The sequence below is a fragment of the Bos indicus genome, chromosome 5, assembly GCF_029378745.1.
Source record: "Bos indicus isolate NIAB-ARS_2022 breed Sahiwal x Tharparkar chromosome 5, NIAB-ARS_B.indTharparkar_mat_pri_1.0, whole genome shotgun sequence".
NCBI classification, from domain to species: Eukaryota; Metazoa; Chordata; class Mammalia; order Artiodactyla; family Bovidae; genus Bos; species Bos indicus.
This window is the reverse complement of record NC_091764.1, coordinates 51,305,190-51,329,508: the sequence shown is the minus strand read 5'-3', so window position 1 is coordinate 51,329,508 and position 24,319 is coordinate 51,305,190. Positions and strand designations below refer to the sequence as shown.

Here is a 24,319-nt window from a genome sequence, read left to right as displayed (position 1 = left end):
CATGAACTGTTCATGTACGGATTTTTGTGTAGATGTGTTCTTGGTCATATAGTAACTCTGTTTATCTGTTTGAGGAATTGCCTAACTTTTCCAAAATAGTTGGCACCATTTTATATTCCCACCAGCAGCAAGTAGGGTACCAGTTCCTCCACATCTTGCCAAACTTATTATTGTCTATTCTTTTATGTTATAGCCATCCTAATAGGTATGAAATGGTTGTTGTTGTTCAGTTGCTAAGTCAGGTCTGACTCTGCGACCCAGTGGTGCCAGCCTTCCCTGTCTTTCTCTGTCTCCTGGAGTTTGCTCAAACTCACGTCCTTATAGTCAGTGATGCTATCCAAACATTCCTCCTTAGCACCCTTTTCCTCCTGCCTTCAGTCTTTCCAAGGGCCAAGGTCTTTTCCAGTGAACTGATATCTATTGTTACTTTTGTAACAATAGATTTGTATTTGTTATTTTTATATCTGTTTGTTATTTTGATTTCCCTAATGATTAATGATGTTAAGTGTCATATCTGTGCTGCTTATATCTGTTTTGGAAAAATATTCAGAAAAAAAAAGAAAAATATTCAGATCCTGTGCTCATGTTTTAATTGGGTTATTTGTCTGTTTACTGTTACGTTTTAAGAGTTGTTTATGTATTCTGGATACTAGTCCCTTATCAAACAAGATTTCCAAAAATTGTCTCCCATTCTGTGTATGTCTTTTACTTTCTTGATGGTGCCTCTAAAGTGCAAATTAATTCTGATGAAGTCCAGTTTATCTATTTTTTTCCTTTGGTTGCTTGTGATTTTGTTGCAGAAACCATCACTTAATCCAGGATCAGAAAAGACATGTTTTCTTCTAAGAGTTTTTTAGTTTTGGCGGTTACATTTCTGTCTCTGATCAATTTAAAATTAATATTTGTATATAGTGTGAGATAAAAAATAGTTGAACATATTAGAGGATCTAGTAGTAGATCCACACATATATGCAGTTCATTTTACATAAAAATGTAAGAGAAATTCAGTGAAGTCTTTTAAATAGATGAATGCTGCTTGAGTGTTAAGTATCTATTTGCCAGAAACAAACGAACTTTGACCTGTACCCAGCACCATATACAAAATTAACTCAAAACACACCATAGACTTAAATGTAAAAACCAAAATTATGAAACTCTTAGGAAAAAATTAGGAGAAGATTTTTGTGACACTGTGTTAAGCAAAGATTTCTTAAGTATGAATTAAAAAGTACAATTGATAAAGGGAAAAATTGATGATTTGTAATTCATCATTAACAAAAGCTTCTTCAAATAACACTGTTAAGAGAATGAAAAGATAAACCACAATGTGGGAGAAAGTATTTGCAAATTACTTAGCTGATAAAATAGGTGCAGAATAAAGAATTCCATAAAGCCCAGTGGAAAAAATAGACAAAAGGCTTAAACAGATGCCTCACCAGAGAAGGTGGTGTTTTCAGAAAGCACATTACTCAACATCACTAGTCATTAGAAGAATGAAGATTAAAACTACAGTGAGGTCCCGCTGTGCATGATTTGAATCATTTACAATGATTCAAATTACAATTTAAAAGATAAATCCATACCAAGTATTGATGAGGCTGTAGAGCAAGTAGAACTTTCATACACTATTTTGGATAATGAAATAGTCTTGCAGTTTCTTAAAAAGCTAAATATACATTTACCATAGGAACCAATCATTCCACTCCTTGGTATTTACCCAAGAGACATGAAGAGAAAACTTACACATAAGTGTTCATATCAGTGTTACTTGTAGAGAAAATTGGAAACAGTCCAAAATGCCCATTAGTAGCTGAATGAATAAACAAATTACAGAATGTTCATATAAAGTAATGAAATCCTACTCAGCAATTAAAAGGAATGAACTCTCGATACGTAAAAATATGGATGGATTTCAAGATAATGATGCAGCATAAATGACGCCAAATAAAGCAGTACATACCAATCTTATATAATCTAGAAAATGCAAATTAGTCTACAGTTGGAAAACACAGATAAGCAGTTTTCAGGGCACAAGACAGTGAACCTGGTTGGACAGGAAGGAGAGATTACACCAAAAAAAAGGGCGACAGGGAAGCCTTTGTGGCCAGGGGGTGAGGGGAAATGCTGATGGATATGTTTATTGTTTTGGTAATGATGATTTCACACTTGTATTGCTATGTCACAACAATAAATTTTACACTTTAAATCTCAGCAGTTTTGATATCAGTTTTATATCAAAAACACAGAAGTAACAAAAATGAGAGGTTCTGTGTTTAGGGTTGTTCTTCCTCCCTTAAAAATGATTTAAAAATTGATCATTTTATTTTATCCACTATAGGGCTTCTCAGGTGGCTCAGTGGTAAAGAATCTGTCTGCCGGTGTGGGAGACATGGATTTGATCCCTGGGTCGAGAAGATCCCCTGGAGAGGGAAATGGCATCCCACTTCAGTATTCTTGCCCGGGAAATCCCATGGACAGAGAAGCCTGGCGGGCTGCTGTCCATGGGGTTGCAAAAGAGTTGGATACAACTTAGTAACTAAACAACAACTAGATATAAATTACTATTTGATTCTGTTACATAATAAAATCATTTACCCAGACTCTTGAATTATTGTGGAGAATAACATAGACATCTTAATTTTTAAACTTTTTTCTTTCCCTAAATTTATTTTGAAGCAGCCGATTATAGTGGAAAGAAAACGGATATTAGTGTAAATAGATACATGTTTGAGTCTAGCCTACAATTTTCTGTATGTGAGCTTGGGCAGGTTAATCAATACCTGAATCTATTTACTAAGTAAAATGAAGCTGTCTGCTTCATAATATTGTTTTGAAAATCAACTGAGATAAAAGTATTTTCCATAATGGTACCTTTCATTGTACCTGCAATTTTCTGTGTGAATGTTTTGGGCAATTTACTTGATTTCTTTGGATGTATTTTTAAATCTAAAATAGATATTCATCTTATAGGATTGTTTTCAGAATTGACTGAGATAACATGATCATCTGCTATAACATGACTTAGTACATGATGCATAAGAGAGTTTCATTTTCAGAGGGTTCTGAAAATTTGTTCCAAATAGTCAGTCTCATCAAGAATTTAATAAAGTTACAACTAAGAATTTTTTAAACTGAGCTTTAAAATTAATACTTACTTTGTACCAGCTATTGAAGTTCATATAAAATTCAGAGTTTTCTCATTTGTGTTCTATATGAAGCATAGTTTTTCTCAAAGGTTTGTATGATTTTGTAACCATAGATTGATCGTACATAGAGTAAATAATATTTTTTTAAAGCATTTCTCTTGCTTCTTGATTTTTATTGTATCTTGTTAAAAGTAGTACTTTATCATTGAAATGCTGCCTGTAACAATTTTGCTTCCCATGTTTGTTAATTCAGGGCTGACTCAGAATGAGAAAATCTTCTTTATATTTTTGAGTTATTTACAAATAACTCAGTAAACTATTTGTTTCTGTTTTTTACACTTTGGAAATTCAAGTGACCAAATAATAATCAGTGAGTCTCAGGTTAGGACTGTGATATAGGTACAGCTCACAGTATTGCTTGTAGATCTCTGGCCTGCCCTGTCCAACTGGAATTTTGAAAATGGATCATAGAAGCATAACTGAACAACTACCTCTACTCTGGATCTGTGGAGGAATCTAGATTGTGGACTCTCTGGAGTAATGAGATACCCTTTTGTGGTTTCCATCATGGTTCTCAGTCCATGTGCTTTGGTATTGTGAAAGATTATTGATTTGCTTCTGAATGTTCTTCATCAGCTAATGCTGAATTGATCACTATTACTGTGTGACAGATCTCTGATACTCAAGATATTTGGGAAACACTCTTCATTGGGATCCTCTGACCAACAGTTTAGTATTTCTTTAAGAGTTCAATAATAGAAAAGTTACTTTTTAAAACACTGTTGGTTGACTAATTATACATACTGAAACTTTGTAAAGCAACAGTTTATTTTGAAATGCCTAGATTTAAGTTTGTGAACCTCTTCAGAGGTTCTTTCAAAACTCATTATTTAAATACCTGAATTAGTCTTCATGAATTTACATAATTTGTAGTATGTTCGACCACAGTATTTAGAGCTATGTAGTATTACTTCTTTTTCTGTATTGATTTTATTTTCTGTTTTGTAGATGGTGATGCCCAGTCACTTAAGGAGCACCTTATTGATGAATTGGATTACATACTGTTGCCAACTGAGGGCTGGAACAAACTTGTCAGCTGGTACACATTGATGGAAGGTCAGGAACCAATAGCACGAAAGGTACATATTAAGAAATGAATAGAAATATTTTTCTTAAACAGTTCATATTTTGTTGTTAATTTCCATGACTTATGAAGCCTGAATTGGAGAAAAAGACCATCAAAATGTTACTGTACACTAGTGCACATAGAGTGAGGGTGTATTATATGCTAGCCACTGATATAAGCATATCATATACATTATTAACTAATTTAATCCTCATGAAAAGTCTTTCTAAGGTAAGTATTATCCCCATTTTATAGGTGAGGAAATAAGGACAGAGGTAGCAAGGTTCAGGATCTTTTAGAAAGCCACTTGAGTTTACATACTTAAATTTTTTTAAACTTGAAAATGCAGTTGTTTTTCTTATCCAGATTTTAAGCTATATAATTACAGTCTAGAAACATTAAAAATGACCCATTTTCTTTATTTTGGGGAGCTAAAAAGTCATTTATGAAAGTGTCAGTATTGCAATAGTAGAATAATGCCCAGTACTTAAGGTAGATCTGTCAACCTTACAGAAGTATTTGATAGTGTAGTCAGGTAGAGCAGAATTATTTATCTGGTTTTATTTCCACATAAAAATGATTTAAAAAGTCAATTATATAACACAAGGGTATAAACTTCTAGTAGACCAAACCATAATTGGGTTTATTTGAAACTGATGCTACAAAGTTGATATATTACCGGTTTGTATTTGTATATCTGTGGTTTAGGTATAGAACTGAATTTTGTTCTCTAAATAGAATGTGAATATGCCTTTGATTTAGTTAAGTTTTGTTCCTTAATTTCACTCAGTCTTAAAGCCAATTTAAAGTTAAGAGTCATCTCTCCTAGGAATGCTAGCCATAAATAAATTATATATATATATATATATATATATATATATATATATGTATATATAAAATATATAATTACTCCAGTAATCTCGCCTGGAAAATTCCATAGACAGAGGAGCCTTGAGGGCTGCAGTCCATGGGGTCACAGAGTTGGACACAACTGAGCACACACATATATGTGTGTGTATATATAATGGCCTACAATTTTTATCTATAGTTCCTATAGAACTGAGTGTTTTGACCATTTGAAGGATAAAATATTTAGCTGTAAAACTCTCTAGAAGACTTTTATTCCTGGGTAAAGAAAAACCTATGTCTAGAATACATTCAAATGTGTTAACTTGTATTAATTCAACATTAATGACATGTGTTTTTTCCTTAATAAATGTAGAATATCATATAGTAAACTGATCAGCTGACAACTCCTTTGACATTTCTTCTTGAAAGAGGCCTTATTGGCATTTTTTGAACTCTATGTCTGATAAGCAAATTAAAGAAGATAAAGAATGATGAAGACTTCATATAGGGAGAAGGAAAAAAAGTTTAAGAAGTCTTATTGTTTAGTCGCTGAGTCGTGTCCGACTGAAGCCTGCCAGGCATCTCTCTCCCTAGGGTTTCCCAGATAAGAATACTAGAGTGAGTAGCCATTCACGTCTCCAGGGGATCTTCCTGATCTAGGGATTTAACCTGGATTCTCCCAGACATAGGCAGGTTGTTTACCATCTGAGCCACCAGGGAACCCCAAGAAGTCTATTAGTAGATTATATATTTATTTTTAATGAGGCAGTTGGAATTTGCTTCACTTGTAAAATAATTTTCAAACTTTAGTGTGTATTAAACTATCTAGAGTACCTATTAAAATGTCTTCCTTCAAACTTAAATCAGTTCAGTTCAGTTCAGTCCAGTCATTTAGTTGTGTCCTACTCTTTGCAACCCCATGGACTGCAGCATGCCAGGCCTCCCTGTCCATCGCCAACTCCCAGAGTTTACTCAGACTCGTATCCATTGAGTCAGTGATGCCATCCAGCCATCTTGTCATCTGTTGTCCCCTTCTCCTCCTGCCTTCAATCTTTCTCAGCATCAGGGTCTTTTCTAATGAGTCAGTTCTTCACGTCAAGTGGCCAAAGTATTGGAGTTTCAGCTTTAGCATCAGTCCTTCCAATGAATATTCAGGACTGATTTCCATTAGGGTGGACTGGTTGGATCTCCTTGCAGTTCAAGGGACTCTCAAGAGTCTTCTCCAAAACCACGGTTCAAAAGCATCAATTCTTCAGCACTCAGCTTTCTCTATAGTCCAACTTTCTCATCTGTACATGACTAATGGAAAAACCATAGGTTTGACTAGATGGACCTTTATTGCAAAGTAATGTCTCTGCTTTTTAATATGCTGTCTAGGTTGGTCATAACTTTCCTTCCAAGGAGTAAATGTCTTAATTTCATGTCTGCAGTCACTATCTGCAGTGATTTTGGAGCCCAAAAAAATAAAGTCTGTCACTGTTTTCCCATCTATTTGCCATGAAGTGATGGGACCAGGTGCCACAATCTTAGTTTAAATCAGTAAGTCTGGGAATTTCCATTTTTCCTATGCTTCTAATCCCAGTAGACTCACATAAAGAACAGACCCTGATGTCAGTAGAACTTACTTCAAAGAATAGACTTGACTGGTTTTTTAGAATCTGAAGCCCAGCTTCAAATTTTACTAATTTCTGATTGCATTAAGAAATCTAGAATTGGTAATACCCCTGCTCTCATGTAGAAACAAAGTTAACCATATTCCTAGGCCTCAAATCATCACTAAAATGTCTCACTTAAAATATCAGGCATTCATCTTAAAACCAGAAATAAAACAGGCAAATAGGCAGGAAGTACAGTGGAACCAAAATCCAAGAGAAACAATGGATAATGGAAACAGATTCATGAGGAATCCAGATGACAGAAGTATTAGAAACCTTAAAATATTGTGCTTGTTATGTTAAAAAAAAAAAGTTAAAAAGAATGTAATTCTAAAACTGAACACTAATATGAAAACGTTAAGAATTAAGTGCTTGTTATTTGACCAAACCATATTTGGATTTATTTGAAGCATGTTACAAAGTTGACCCATTAACAGTTCATATTTGTATATCTGTGGTTATTTGGGTGAAATACTAGACTAAAAAGAAACAATGTGTAAATGATAACACCATTAGAAAATAGACTAAAGCTTAAAGAGACTGAAGAGTGGAAAATAAGGAAAAAAGAGGGACACATGGAATGCAATGAATACGCGTAACATAGATTTAAGTGGTCTCCTCAAAGGAAAGGAAAGACAGTATGGGGTAAAAGTAATACTGGAAATAATAGTTGAGAATTTTCCAAATATGATGCAAGGTATCATGCTACAGGTTAAAGAAATGCTCTGAATCCCAAGCTGAAAAAATTCAGACGAAATCATACACAGAAAAACTGTTAAGAAAACAAAGATATCCCCAGTAATAGGCAGAAAAAAAGATTTATTACCTTCAAAGTAAGGGTAAGACAGATGCTTTCTCAAGAGAAAGCCAAAATAAAATATAATAATAATGCTGTATCTTCAATACACTGAAAGAAAATAATTACTAACCTTGAATTCTATAACCTTGGAAAGCATCCTTAAGAATAATAGTGAAAAAAGTTGTTTTCAGATAAATTGATAGGATGTGTTACCAGCATATTTGCACCAATGGAAATAAAAATTGTTTTCAGAATGAAAATTTACTCTGTACAGAAGCTTGGAAACACAGGAAAAAATGCTGACTGGCAGAAGCAAATACTATAAATGAGTGTTAAGGTAGGCTCTTTAAAATAGTAATAATTTCTTATGAGGGTCAGGTGTGTATCAAATTATGTACATAACAATATTAGCAGATAGTTGCCCCAAGACAACCCCCATTATCTCCATCTCTTCATAGCCACAGCATTGAATAGTCCCCATCCACATTGTACCAGGGTCTGTACTGGTTTTGTATTATACTGGTCTTTGTGGCCAGTGACATATAGCAGAATCATAGTACAGGATATCACTTTCAAGATTAGATTTTAGGTCAAAAGGTGTAAAATAAGTCATGGGAATATATTGTACAGCGTGGTGACTATAGTTAAAAATACGATATTGCATATTTGAAAATTGCTAAGACTTCTAGAAGATCTTAAAAGTTTTCATTGTAAGAAAAGAAACATAATTATGTAAGGTGATGAATGTTAACTAGACTTAGCTGTGGTGATCATTGCACCATGTGTATAAATATTGAATACATTGAATATTGTGTTGTACACCTGAAACTAATATGTTATTGCTCCTAATTTTAAAAATTAAAGATTAAATTATAAAAGACACCTTGGCTTTACGTCTTGGGTGCACACACCCTATTGCTGTCTCATTTCTCAGTCTGAGAAATTCACCTGCACACTCAGGCAGCCTATGGATGGGCTCACATGTTAAGGAACTGAGATCTCTGGGCAGTAGAGAAGAATGGATATCTGCTAACAATGATTTGAGTGAGCTTGGAAGTGAAACCTCCAGTCTCATTTGAACTTTGAGTAATTGAGGTCCCAGCCCACAGCTTGACAACAACCTTGTGAGAAACCCCAAGCCAGACCAGCCCAGCTAAGCTGCCCTAGATTCTTGACCCTCAGAAACTATGTGAGATACCGTTTGCTTTGCTAAGCTGATAAAAACTTCAGGGAATTTATTATATAGTAGTAAGTAGCTAATATGGACTTCCCAGGTGGCACAGTGGTAGAGAATCCACCTGCCAATGCTGGAAGACACAAGACCCTGGGTTCGATCCCCGGGTCAGAAAGATTCCCTGGAGGAGGAAATGGTAACCCACTCCAGTGTTCTTCTTTGGAAAATTCCATGGACAGAGGAGCCTGGGTGGGCTAAGTCCATGGGGTTGCAAAGAGTCAGACATGACTGAGCAAATAAGCATACACACACAGGTAGCAATACTGATTTTCGTACCTGGAAGTTGTGTGTTATGGTAACAGAGACTTGAGATGTGGTGGTGGCTTTGGGACTGGGAAGTGGGTAAAAGCTGTGAGAATTTTAAGAGTATTAATGAAAGCCTAAAGTGCCCTGAATAGTAGTAGAGTTTTAGACTTTGAGGAGGCTGCCAGTGAGATCTTAAAGTGAGGAAAGTCTTCTTGGAACCCAGTGATTTTTGTCATAAGATGGAAGAAACTTTTAACAACATGTCACTGAAAGGTAAAAAATACACTTAATAAACTTAATAATCTGCCAAAACATTGAAAGTACTGCTGAGTTTCTTCTTGTTCTGCTTCTAGTCAGATGAGAGAAAAGAGAAGCTAAAGAAAGGACTGTTAAATAAAAAGGAGCCAAGACTTGCTAGTTTTGAAAATTACCCTCTCCAGATGACAGACAATGTTGAAACAAAGAAATGCTTCCAAGCAAAAATCAAACTCAAGGCATTCTCAAGAAAGCATGGTCTAAAGTTGAAACCTAAGGTTGTGACTGTAAAATTTCTTTGTTAAGATCTCAGAAAAGATGAAGGTGGTGCCTCGGGTACACTTCAGAAAAAAAGGCCCTTTAAAGAATTTCAGGGTGTTCTTTGCTCTTCCTTTCAATATATGGCTTTTAGGACTATAGGGCTTCTAAGAAGCTTCAGGATGGTGTCCCTGAGCCTTCTCAATATAAACCCAGAGTAGAAGGGACTTACCTAGATAACATTTGTGGTTTTGACTTTTGCCTCCTGGGTGAAACTCCAGTGAAATCCAGTAAAGATCCAGTGTTTTCAAGAATCACTGTCATTTTGGACTGTAGAGACAGCGTAAAATTTTAGAAACCTTTGGCCTCCCAGACTTACACAAGCAGGGATCAGACTAAGAATTTACTCAACTGCAAACATGTGCTGACTTTCATGAAAGAAGGTGACTCAGAAAACAACCAGGTGTTACGAAGAGTAGTTTTTTCAGGTCAAGGCAAGAGTGAGCTCTAATCAAGGAACTTTCAGTGTTTGCTCAGGTGGATTTCAGAATTTCTGTAGACTAATAACTTCTTTGTACCCCTTCATTTCCCCACTTTAACAGAAATATCTGTCTGAGATTATCTTCTGCCTTCCCCACCATTTTATTTTGGGTGTAAGTGGGGCAGTAAATTTATCTTCTCGTTCACAGGCCCATAGATCTATAGGCCCATACTCAAGATGCTTAAGGAACTTATACCCAAGAATCTTCATCTGTACCTTCATCAGATATAGATGACACGTGTCTGAACTTTGAGTTGATGCTATAATGGGATGGGACCAGTTGGGAGCTTTGCAGGGGTGGAGTGTATTTTGCATGTTGGTGACAGGAACAATAACTTTATTGGTACCAGAGGAGTGTACTGTAGGAGATAACCTTGACGATTGCACCCAGGTTATCACCACCTCTTGTTATTCATACTCATGTAATCTATATCATCCCAGAGTTGGTCTCTGTGACTAGTAAAATACAGCAGAAGTTATAGTATTATATGTTGTCAAAATGAGTTTATAAAAGATACTGACACTTCTAACTTGGGAGGGCTCTCTTGCTTTCTCTTGGATCAGTCACTCTTGAGTGAAGCCATATGTCATGCATTCAGCCTATGGAAAGACTTACATGATGAGGAACTGAAGTCTCTGCCAACAGCTGCAAAGGAACAGAGGCCTGCCAATAACACATGAATAAGCTCGGAAGCAGATTTGAACGTGATTAACCACTGTGACCTAATTGACATGCGCTGCACTTAGTGCAGGATACAAATATTTTTTAACACATGCTGGGCCATCAAGCAAATTCCAATACTGTATGCTAGAAATTATTCAGTGTATTTTCTGTCTCTCAAGGAATTTAGAAGTCAGTAACAAAAAGATAACTAGATGATCCCTCAGCTACCTAGAAATGAAACAGTGTACTTCTAAGTAATTCTTCGGTCATAGAAGATTAACATGTAAAATTAGACATATTTTGAACTGGTTGGTAACTATACAGCATAAAAGTGACTTAAGTCATTCTTTGAATGTAAATACTGCAAAAGAAGGAAGACTGTTGTCTCAAGAAAAGAAGAAAAGGAAATTAAGACTAATCAAGAACTAAATGAAGTAGACATAAAACAGAACAAAAAAATGCATTAAATGACCAAAGTTGACTAATTGTAAAGAACATTGCAATTTGACTAGTAAAATAAAGATGAGTCCTGGGAAGACTCTGATCAAGAATAAAAGGAAAATAGGCACAAGTCATCTGTATTAGGAATGAAAAGGGGAATACAATAGCAGAGTCCAAAGACCTTTTTTAAAAGATTGATTTTGAACAATTTTATGTAATTTGAAAATTTAGGTGAAGTGGACAGATGTCTAGAAGAATGTCAAATGTCTAGAGAAGAATGTACTAGTGTTGAGTGAGAAATAGAAAATCTCAATTGCCATGTCTGAATAAAGAAGCTAAATCATTAAATAAACATCTTTTCACAAAGAAGACTGTTAACTCCAGAAGGCATCACCAGTGAATATTCTACCAAATATTTAATAACACAGTATTAGCAAGCCAGGCCAGAAATGGGCAAAAAAAAAGAGTTAAAAATGGCCAGGCTGCAGGGATAGAATGGATACATGTATATGTACAGCTGAGTCCCTTCACTATTCACCTGAAACTATCACAACATTGTTAATTGTCTATACTCCAATATAAAATAAAAAGTTTAAAAATAAATAGGCTGGATTTTTTTCAAACACAATTTTTATTTTACTTAGAAAATCACTTGTTATAATTTTAGTATTATCTGAATAAAGTAGAAAAACCATCTCAGTAGATACAGAAAATGCATTTGATAAAACTCAGTATCAATTTATGATTTTTTTTAAAACTAGAAATAGAAAGCTAAAGCTGTTGCAGACAGTACTTATTGATAAAGTGTTCAAAGCTGTCCCTCTCAGATCAGGGACAAGACAAGGATAACTATATTAGAAGTCTTAGCCAGGTGGTAATGTGAGGAAGAATAAAGATTGAAGATGAAGAAGTAAAATAGTAATGTTTAGAAGACATAATTGTATATGTTGAAAATTCCAAAAGCTCTACCAAATAAGCCATTAATATTAATAATTAAGTTTCACAAGGGGAATGGATATAAAGTAAATGTATTAATAGAAAAACCAATTATATATAATCAACAAAGTTGAATTTTAAAATAATGTTTCGATGAGATGGCTGGATGGCATCACTGACTCGATGGACATGAGTTTGAGTGAACTCCGGGAGTTGGTGATGGACAGGGAGGCCTGGCATGCTGCAATTCATGGGGTCTCAAAGAGTCGGACATGACTGAGCAACTGAACTGAACTGAAGAGATAAAAGTACCAAGAAATAAAACTTAGAAAAACTGCTTTTCTACAATGAAAATTACCAAACACTACTGAGCAAAATTGAAGAAGACCTAATGAGTTAATGGTCAAAGGGTCACCAAGCTTACTCTGTAAAAGACAATAAATCTTTTCAGCTTTATGGGCCAAAATATTCACTTTGGCAGCTACTTATCTCTGCTGTTTTGGGTGCAAACACAGCCATTGGTGATACTGGACATGGAACAACAGACTGATTCCAAATAGGAAAAGGAATACGTCAAGGCTGTATATTGTCACCCTGCTTATTTAACTGATAAGCAGAGTATGTCATGAGAAACGCTGGGCTGGAAGAAGCACAAGTGGGAATCAAGATTGCCGGGAGAAATATCAATCACCTCAGATATGCAGATGACACCACCCTTATGGCAGAAAGTGAAGAGGAACTCAAAAGCCTGTTGATGAAAGTGAAAGAGGAGAGTGAAAAAGTTGGCTTAAAGCTCAACATTCAGAAAACGAAGATCATGGCATCTGGTCCCATCACTTCATGGGGAAACAGTGGAAACAGTGTCAGACTTTATTTTGGGGGGCTCCAAAATCACTGCAGATGGTGATTGCAGCCATGAAATTAAAAGATGCTTACTCCTTGGAAGGACAGTTATGACCAACCTAGATAGCATATTGAAAAGCAGAGACATTACTTTGTCATCAAAGGTCCATCTAGTCAAGGCTATGGTTTTTCCAGTGGTCATGTATGGATGTGAGAGTTGGACTGTGAAGAAGGCTGAGCGCCGAAGAATTGATGCTTTTGAACTGTGGTGTTGGAGAAGACTCTTGAGAGTCCCTTGGACTGCAAGGAGATCCAACCAGTCCATTCTAAAGGAGATCAGCCCTGGGATTTCTTTGGAAGGAATGATACTAAAGCTGAAACTCCAGTACTTTGGCCACCTAATGCGAAGAACTGACTCATTGGAAAAGACTCTGATGCTGGGAGGGATTGGGGGCAGGAGGAGAAGGGGACGACAGAGGATGAGATGGCTGGATGGCATCACCGACTCGATGGTTGTGAGTTTGAGTGAATTCCGGGAGTTGGTAATGGACAGGGAGGCCTGGCGTGCTGCGATTCATGGGGTCGCAAAGAGTCGGACACGACTGAGTGACTTAACTGAACTGAACTGAAACAAATGGGAATAACTGTGTTCCAGTAAAGTTATTTACAAAAAAAAAAAAAATAGTTTTAGCCTATGGATCAGAGTCAGCCCACCCCTGGTCTGTTGTTGTTTAGTTGCTTTGTTGACTCTTTTGCAACCCCATGGACTGTAGCCCTACAGTCTCCTCTGTCCATGGGATTTCCCAGAAAAGAGTACTGGAGTGGGTTGCTATTTTCTTCTCCAGGGGATCTCCCCGACCCAAGGATTGAACCCTTGTCTCCTTCATTGGCAAATGAGTTCTTTACCACTGAGTCACCAGGGAAGCCCCACCTCTGATCTAGGTGTTGGTTAATTAATGTCTGCTGCTGCTGCTTAGTCACTCAGTCATGTCCGACTGTTTGTGACCTCATGGACTATAGCCCACCAGGCTCCTCTGTCCATGGGATTCTCCAGGCAAGAATACTGGAGTGGGTTGCCATTTCCTTCTCCGGGGGATCTTCCTGACCCAGGGACTGAACATGGGTCTCCCACATTGCAGGCAGATTCTTTGCCATCTGAGCCACCGACATCATAAAAAGAGGGGCAACTAGATATTATCTGCGTCTTATTAGAATATAACTCACAATCTATGAAGTAGTCTTACTAAAAATTGCAAGAATAAAAAGATAAATGGTGAATTTTTTGGTTAAAAGACACTTGAGACTTCTCAATTGCAGTGTATGGGCTTTATTTGGATTGATATTAAAAATCATTTTTATTTTAATTGGTTTTAATTTAATGGGTATTTGATATTAAGGTATTCATTTTAATACTTTAGGTGTGATAATATGGTTATGTTTGTGTTCTTGTTTTTAAAGTATCCTGAAATGTTTGTATAGAATATCACAAATAAGATTTGTGTTACACATTAACACCTGTGATTTCATATTTGTATTATACTTCTCGACTAGTCTGTCTGTCTTTTTACCACTAGGTGTTCTTACCCTGATTTCAAGGTCTGGATCTAATTCATTGTGTATTTCTAACACTGAACATAGGTACTTAGTAAATGCTGCTAAAATGAGTATAACTCCTCAAAAATAGTAAATGTGTCCATTAGGCCCAGTGTTATCAAATTGTTTTGAAGTAACAGATTTCTTTAGAAGTTACTTCCTCTTTCCAAGAGGGGAGAAGTAGGCACTTGAAGTCAATTCTTTCATAAGCCACTGTAAAGAGTACACTACATTAGGTTTATCAGGTATATTTCATGACGTTAGTCAGATTGCCCACTAGTGTTCAAAGCAAAATGAACAAATGGAAATTATGTTTAATTCAGCTTTATCTTGTATTTCCCTAACTAACTTAGTAAAGAAACTTGACCTTCATTGTGGCCATGAATTAATAGAATCCAAGCATAGATTTCATCTTGTGCTTGCTCTTTATCTCTGATGTAGAAAAATATTATAATTCACCTAGGAAAAAAACATTTTAGCTGTCATCTCTAATTCTGAAACATAACTGTTATTTCTGAACATTCACCTTTCTGTCTTATATCAAATGTATATTTTAATGGTTATAGTAACTAGATAAATGTAACTTTGTATCTGGTATTTTATAAACCTGTTTCTTCCTATTACAGTCTTAATAGCCATCATTTTAAAGGTTATTTTCAGCACAAACATTTTTAATGAAGATAGGATACTTTATATACACAAATATAAAGGAGTTACTAAATGAACAAATAATGTACATATTATGACACTAATATATAAATATGCTAATTATTTTTCTCTGATGCAGTGCTGTTGTATTCAGTCTTTAATCATTCATGTAGTATGATTCTTGCAAATAAAAATTGTTGGAGGACAAATTCATATCTTGCTTTAAAAAACTGCTTTTTAATATACTACTTTTGGAAACAGTATAATCTTCTAAGTACAGTAATAGTATTCTGAGTAGTGCTAATTATCACTGTAAGGTGTTGGAGAAAAGAAAAAAATGAAAAAATTCTGAACCCTAATAAAGAGTGTGTTTTGAAGTACTCTTAATTTTTTAAAAATTTTAGTTTTTTGGAGTATAGTTGATTTACAGAGTTACGTTGGTTTGGGGTGTATAGCAGTATGAGTCAGTTATACATGTCTATGTAGTCATCCTTATTTAGATTCTTTTCTCATGTAGATTATCACAGAATGTTGAGTAGAGTTTCCTGTGCTATACCATAGATCCTTGTTGATGTCTGTGTTGTAATATAGTAGTGAAATAGGGAATTAATGTTTATTTATTGTTGACAGTGAGCTTCTGACAGTTAAATCACCAGATTCTTTCCAGGAAAAGAAACTGCTTACTTAGAGAATACATACCTCAATGTAAATCATAATGGACGGTTTTCTCTTTTTTTTTAAATTTTATCCTGTTTACTTATCCCATTACCTGCTCTACTGTTAGAATTTCCTCCCCCACCCCCGACCCCCTGCATAAAATGAGGCCTGTGAGTACTTCAGTTTGGCAACCTACTGATGATTAGTAACTAACATATTCTTACTCGAATATTGAGTCCCAGAGCAGAAATTTCTGATTGTTAGGAATATTTGATTCTTAGCTTTATAGCTCCATTAATCTTATAGATAATGTAATATCCTTTGCTTCATGCTTAACTTCAAATATGATATAAAACAAATTAGTTCTGGTTTAGACAGTAATATACTAGTTTATATAATGCGTTCATTACAGAATCGCACACTATTACTTTAGAAATGTAACAAGTATGATTAGGAGAATATATATTATAAAGTATCATAAAAATTAGCATTGAATTGGACGTTTTAAATGCTAGCAAACTACCTTTGAACTTTTTGAGCTGAAACAACTTCCCTGCAAGTGAAAGACAAATTCTGAGTCCCTTACTGAATTGATGCTAAGCAAGTGAGTACAACAGTCATTTGGAGCCTCCCTTTTGCCATATTTGTCTAATGTATCACGTATCAGGCTGATTACTATTTTCAGAAACAGTGTTCATGACTGAAATCCTACAGTTAACCTTTAGAAGATCAAAAGGAAATATACTTATTAAAAAGGTGACCCTAATATATACATTTCTTCTCTTTCTGCTTTATTGCTTGCATGTTTAGCAACTTTTTTTTCCCTTTCATTTGTTGCCTGGAACTACTCAGTGTGCATTTAAAGGTCAAACAAAGTCATCTTAGGATGGAAAACTAACATATCAATTACAGGGCATAGCTGAATATTTTGGCAACAGTAATTTGGAGTTACTGTTTTAAAAGATTTATTTTAACATACAGAGTGTTATTATAGCTGTTGCTAGCTGAAATTATATAAAACTTTAAGTGGTTTTTAAAGGTTTTTTGCTTGAGATCAAGTGCTAAAAGATAAAGTATGTCTGTATCTTTAATCCGAACCGTATTTACACTTTGCATGCACTTTCTCATCATAAATACTAAGTGTATTCATTATTTATAGTATACCAAAGTATCTCCATAGAGTAGTAGAATGCCTTACTATACTGTCTGTTAATATTTGTATCATGATTGTTCATATTCTGTTAAATATTAATATTTCCAAAAATGTTCCTTTCTTTTTCAGCTATCCAGTATCTTTTATATTAATGAGTTTTAATAGTTATGGTTTTTTCACTGGACATCTGCTTTTTCTAAAGTCTTTTTAGAGATATGTTATTCAAAACAGTAAGATATATCAAGCTATAGCTGACACTAGTTTGTTTTGTTTTCTAGGTGGTTGAACAGGGTATGTTTGTAAAGCACTGCAAAGTAGAAGTATATCTCACAGAATTGAAGCTCTGTGAAAATGGAAACATGAACAATGTTGTAACACGAAGATTTAGCAAAGCTGACACAATAGGTAATGCAAGATCCTGTTTCTTTGTTAAACCATTGCTATTCAAAATTTATTTAAAATTCTATTTGTTCTATGCTACTAAGATGAAAACAGTTTTAAAGGTTTATCCTTAGATATTACAGATTTCCAAGCTTGATACAATATGTCATAGCTTAAAGTTGAACTGTTTATCATTTCTAGATGTACTTTACATTATTAGATGAGTTTAATATTTGTGCCATTTTACTTTTTAAAAAATCAAATAATTATAGTTTTAATTTAGCATTTGAAAATATATGTCATGTTTGTAACATGAATTATAAATTAATGTAGAACTTTAAATACTTGCTTAGGTAAAACTTTGTCAGGTAATGTACTTTTTAATAATAATAATTTACCCTTCTTTAGCATGAAGAATGACTTGTTTAATTTGTTTTTTCTCTCATTCTTGGGAGTCCAAATACAATTAAATAGCTAGTAAAGTAGTGGGCTTAGCATTATTATGACTCACTGATTTTTTTTTATATAATGAGTAGGTTACAGAATTATAGTATCAAATATGTGTGCCTAACTCTGTCTATATATTTATATATCTACATATGTTTATATATCTACTGTCTGAGCCACCAAGGAAGCCCATATATTTACCTATCTACACAAATAGATGTATAAAATGTTAAAATATATGTAAATGTTTTAAAATATGTACATTTTTAAAATTCTGCTTAAAAGCTACATTTTAATTATAGATCAAGGATGTATTGAATAAACAAAACAAAGCTCATAGATTCAAAGAACAGATTGGCTGCCAGATGAGTGGGGCTTGGGGGTTGGGTGAAATGGGTGAAGGAAATTAAGAGGTATAAACTTCTGGTTATAAAATAAATCATGAGGCTTTCATGTACAGCATGGTGACTGTACTCAGTAATATTATATTGCAAATTTGAAAGTGGCTAAAATGTAAATTTTAAACCATTATGTCACACACCTAATACTAATATAATACTGCAAGTCAATTATACTTCAGTTTTAAAAAGGAATATATTGAATAAAATGCTTTGTAAATACATGGTTATGCATTTACTAACAATTGCAGTGCTTTTTGATGAAAAAACTGAAAATAAAAATTATAAATAGTAGTTATTTTCAAATAAAGTTCTTGGAAAAGAAAATTATTGGTGATAACATTGATCTTGTTGTAAAATGTAAATGGTCACTGGAGAAGGACATAATACTTAATGTAGAATTCAGCAAGGAAGTGAGATTAGCAAATTTATGAATTACACCTATATAACTTTCCTTGTTGAAATCAGTCATTAGATGCACTTTATTTTATTTTATTTAATTTTTTTATTTCTTAAATACTTTAATGCTATTTTCATGCAGAATGTTTTAAATAATCTTTAAAATGGTATTTGAAGGACATGATGGGAGCATATTATAAAACTACACTAAAATAGCACAATTTGTTCTAAAGCAAAGTCAGACATTTATGTTCTTAGAAAAGCAATATACGTTTCAAAACATAGTTTCTAGAGATATGTGCAGTATATGTGTAAATGACAGAAATCAATGAGTATATGCCACACAGCTGAAAACAATGTTGTACAGACTCAATTAAGTAGGTTTATGAAACTTTACGTAAGATCTTTACAAGTACACATGGAAAAATCCATATTTATACAATTTGAACTAAAAGAACAACATCCACTTTCAAATATATATGTGGTTTTCATTCCATTACCAAAGAAAGGCAACGCCAAAGAATGCTCAAACTACCACACAGTTACACTCATCTCACATGCTAGTAAAGTAATGCTCAAAATTCTCCAAGCCAGGCTTCAGCAGTATGTGAACCGTGAACTTCCTGATGTTCAACCTGGTTTTAGAAAAGGCAGAGGAACCAGAGATCAAATTGCCAACATCCTTTGGATCATCAAAAAAGCAAGAGTTCCAGAAAAATATCTATTTCTGCTTTATTGACTATGCCAAAGCCTTTGACTGTGTGGATCAGAATAAACTGTAGAAAATTCTGAAAGAGATGGGAATACCAGACCACCTGACCTGCCTCTTGAGAAACCTGTATGCAGGTCAGGGAGCAACAGTTAGAACTGGACATGGAACAACAGACTGGTTCCAAATAGGAAAAGGACTACGTCAAGGCTGTATATTGTCACCCTGCTTATTTAACTTATATGCAGAGTATGTCATGAGAAATGCTGGGCTGGAAGAAGCACAAGCTGAAATCAAGATTGCCGGGAGAAATATCAATCACCTCAGATATGCAGATGACACCACCCTTAGGGCAGAAAACGAAGAGGAACTCAAAAGCCTCTTGATGAAAGTGAAAGAGGAGAGTGAAAAAGTTGGCTTAAAGCTCAACATTCAGAAAATGAAGATCATGGCATCTGGTCCCATCACTTCATGGCAAATAGATGGGGAAACAGTGGAAACAGTGTCAGACTTTATTTTGGGGGGCTCCAAAATCACTGCAGATGGTGACTGCAGCCATGAAATTAAAAGCTGCTTACTCCTTGGAAGAAAAGTTATGACCAACCTAGATAGCATATTCAAAAGCAGAGACATTACTTTGCCAACAAAGGTCTGTCTAGTCAAGGCTGTGGTTTTTCCAGTGGTCATGTATGGATGTGAGAGTTGGACTTTGAAGAAAGCTGAGCGCCGAAGAATTGATGCTTTTGAACTGTGGTACTGGAGAAGACTTTTGAGAGTCCCTTGGACTGCAAGGAGATCCAACCAGTCCTTCTAAAGGAGATCAGCCCTGGATTTCTTTTGAAGGAATGATGCTGAAGCTGAAACTCCAGTACTTTGGCCACCTCATGCGAAGAGTTGACTCATTGGAAAAGACTGATACTGGGAGGGATTGGGGGTAGGAGGAGAAGGGGACGACAGAGGATGAGATGGCTGGATGGCATCACTGACTCGATGGACGTGAGTCTGAGTGAACTCCGGGAGTTGGTGATGGACAGAGAGGCCTGGCGTGCTGCGATTCATGGGGTCGCAAAGAGTCGGACACGACTGAGCGACTGAACTGAACTGAACTGAATAGGAAAAAGCCTAGAAGAAAAAATATCAAAATGGTAACAGTGGTTATCTCTAGGTGAACATTTTATTTGTATTTTATGTATTTTTGCAATGAGCAAGATTTATTGCTTCAATCAGGAAACAAGTATTCATTTTTATAGAAAGACTAAAATAACCTCCCTTCCTTGACTTCTTCCTGTAGCCTCCTTCGTAGGTGATTTTCTGTTTTTTGTACTGCTTACATGGGTGTATCCACTTTCGAAGTTCATCATTATATATTGACGATTTGTGCATTTTTCCATATGGATTTACACTTCAGTTAAAAAATCAGTGCTGCCAAAATACAAAGTAGTATTAATAATATACTTACAGTTATTTGATGTAATTTTTTAAATCTTCTGGCTAGTTTGCTCTAAGTTTTGAAGTACACTTTAATGTTTACTATGTAATTAATGCCTTAATTAAACTGTCTTTCACTGTAAGACTGTTAAAGAGCATTAAAAGCTAAGTAGAACATAAACAGTGCTATTGAACTAAGTTTGATTATGTAGGTTAGGTGTGGCTTTTGTTTTTTAAGAAAACATGTATTGTTAGACTTAGTATTTTACAAATAATGTTTTGTCCAAAATTAAGTATTCTAAAAGAGGTATTTTATATTTCTTCATATGTTATAAAATATTTTAAGTGTAATTTTCTTGAAATCTAAGTTAGGTGAGTTATTGACAATGTTTAAAAATACTTTAAAGATTCATCTAAATATGGTACCAAAACTTAATAACTCTCAAACATGTAGATACTCCTGTATCTTACTTTACAACAGATAAACTGCTCTGGGTTTTTAAAAAAGACTTCTCCCACTCAGGTAATTGGTTTAGAAATAAGATACCTGGTTTTACCTTAGAATCAAGAGATTTTTGACCAACTTCTCTTCAAAGATGGCACTTTTTTGTTTGTCTCTATATTCTATTTAATTTCAGTTAGCTATTTAAACTGTAAATTATATTCAGCTTAGTATAAATTATTCTTAAATTGATTTTGTCGTAACGAAATTTCATCCTGTGGCATCTCTGAATCATACTTTAATTTCTAACACCAACACATCATCAGAAAATACATTAATTTTATAATGTATAAGAAGTTAAAGTGCACCCTGTATAATGTAAACTATATTTTAGTATTATGTGATTGAACTCTTACCTTTGAGATATTAATTTCTCCAAGTAATTATCTGTCAGAGTTACAATTATCATTTTGTTCCTAAAAAGTATACCCTGTCTCAAAAACTTGATTGCTTTATATATTTCCTACGTATTTGTTTATCTTCTCTTATTATTATCAGTATTTTAAATTTAGGATTTTTATGCTAGTGAGCACTTATCTCTATGTGTACATTATTAAATATTTATTATATTTACATATCTTTCCTCCTTATGTCTAGATACAATTGAAAAGGAAATAAGAAAAATCTTCAATATTCCAGATGAAAAGGAGACCAGATTGTGGAACAAATACATGAGTAATACATTTGAACCACTGAATAAACCAGACAGCACCATTCAGGATGCTGGTTTATACCAAGGACAGGTATTGTTTAGCAATACTGTTTATTTTAAGCATACTATCCATGAAGCTTTTGAGATTCATAAACTTTATGGCTATCCTGACACTCTACAATGGGTTCTACTATCTCTGATTTCCTCTTTTCTAACTCATCTGTTCTCTTTTCTCTGCTGGTCACTAGTTATGCACTAATTATAACTTCTTCTCTCCTTGAGCTTGAGAATAACCTACTTTTTAAAAATAAATTATTTTCCATTGACAAATAACTAATATAATAAGGGATCAACATACTTTTTGTAAAGGATCAAGTAATAAATATTTTTGTTTCAGCGGTCTTTATGATCTCTGTCATGACCACAACTTTGCCATTGTAGTAGCAAGAAAGTAACGGTAAACAATATGTAGAAAATGGATATGGCTATGTTCCAACAAACTTTATTTTCAAAAGCAGTCAGTGAGCTGAGTGAATTGTAGTTTGCCAATACCTGTTAGAAGGGGTCAACCCCCAGTTTGGTCTTTCTTTATGATACAATCCAAACAAATGAAAGACTTTATGATGTAATCCAAACAAACGAATGTGTTGAGAAATGAAGATTTCTAGACACAATCAGCAAGTCTTACTGATTCTTCCTTCCACCTCTCTCTTTAATTAATCTCTGTTCCATTTCCAGCCCTTATTTTTCAGTAATGTTTTAACAAATCCCTCTGCTTCCAGTCTTTTCATGTCCATTCTCAACCTTCCATATTTCTGCCAGAATACCCTTTCTAAAATGTAAACCTTATTATTTCCTTTCCACTAATCTTCCCTGGCTCCTTAACAATTGTAGAATAAAGTCCCAGCACCTTAACATAGCATGCAAGTCATGGTTTATCCTTTTACCTTATTCTTCCAGCGTCTTTTGATTAATCTTGCCTTTTGATTTGCATTCCTAACAAAACCTAACTGAACTACTTATAGTCTTTAAGTCTATTATGGTGTTCCGTTCTCTTGTTCTTTGATATATGTTGTTTCATCTGCCCATTGTACTGTTCTCTCCATTCCCTGTATTCATCCAAAATAAAATTCTTTTTAAACATCCAAATATTAAAATGAAGCTTCCCATCCTATCATGTAATCTAACCAGATCAGATTATCCATCCTTCCAATTCCAATGTCAGATCATTTCTTCAGCCTTTCATGATCTGTTTATCTCAGTATCTAACTAAGGCATAGAATTTTTTTTTTACTTTGGAGAAAAAATTTCTCCCTTAACTTCCATAATGATTTACATGTATGTCTTGTATCATTCATTGTATACTTTGCTGTGCTTAGTTGATCAGTCATGTCCGACTCTTTATGACCCCATGGACTGTAGCCCGCCAGGCTCCTCTGTCCATGGGATTCTCCAGGCAAGAATACTTGAGTGGGTTGCCATGCCCTCCTCCAGCAGATCTTCTCAACCCAGGGATCGAACCCAGGTTTCTCGCATTGCAGGCGGATTCGTTATTGTCTGAGCCACCAGGGAAGCTTGTATCATTCATTGTGTACTTCAGTTATTTATATATTAAGCTCCCTGGCTAAACTATGAAGTTCTTGTTTTGGTTGGATTTTGTGTCCTAAATAGGACCTATATTTTAATACCTAACACAGAGCCTGCTGCTCCAAGATATGGAAGTTTTTGCTTTGTTTTGTGTTAATTTAAAATTGATATTGATATGTGATGGAAATTGTTCCTACTATAATCAAATATTGTCCTGAGCTGTAAAACAGTGATTTTCACACTTATTTTAGCCATTATATTCTTAAGTAAAATCTTACAAAATCTAACATGTATTCTAATTTAAAGGAGTTACCCAGTTGAAGCAGATTGAGACATTTGGAACTACTGGCTACTTGACGCTCCCTTCCTTATCCATCCAGCTCTCTCTCTCTTACAGTAGAAAGATCCATCAGGCCATGAGGTTGCTCCAGGGAATACAGTTTAAATATGTAGGATTATTTCTTAAATCTTTTCAGTAATTGAGTCTGTGTAATGTCTGTGATTCTCCTTGTCATGTATATTAGACTGAGGCTTAGAGAATTTAAGTAATTTGATATTCTTGATAGGAATGCATCTATCAGAATGAAGATGACAGAATTATTTTAATAAGACTAAATATCTTATTAAACATTCTTATAGAATATCTTTAGAGACATTTGATCTTTTGAAATAGAAATGGTTCAGAGAAAATGCATGAAATTGTCTAGATTTTTGACCAGTTATTTTCTGAATGATGATGAATGAACTGAACACTATCTTAGACTTAAAACAA

General features: G+C 34.6%; 1 protein-coding gene across 8 annotated transcripts in view; it reads left to right on the top strand.

The window, feature by feature from the left end:
- The window catches only part of USP15 (ubiquitin specific peptidase 15), a 127,435-nt gene that overhangs the window by 37,178 nt on the left and 65,938 nt on the right, over positions 1-24,319 (top strand). For 7 of the 8 annotated variants that reach the window (XR_011566615.1, XR_011566616.1, XM_070789363.1 and 4 more), the window contains exons 3-5: positions 4,155-4,285; positions 17,323-17,449; positions 21,906-22,051. Coding sequence is in view for 6 of the 8 variants with exons in the window: in XM_070789363.1 (XP_070645464.1) it covers positions 4,155-4,285; positions 17,323-17,449; positions 21,906-22,051 (404 nt within the window). In the remaining 2 variants the exon portion in view is untranslated. Of the gene's footprint in view, positions 1-4,154; positions 4,286-16,248; positions 16,648-17,322; positions 17,450-21,905; positions 22,052-24,319 lie in introns of those variants that run through there. The other variant, XM_070789364.1, reaches the window with a different exon arrangement.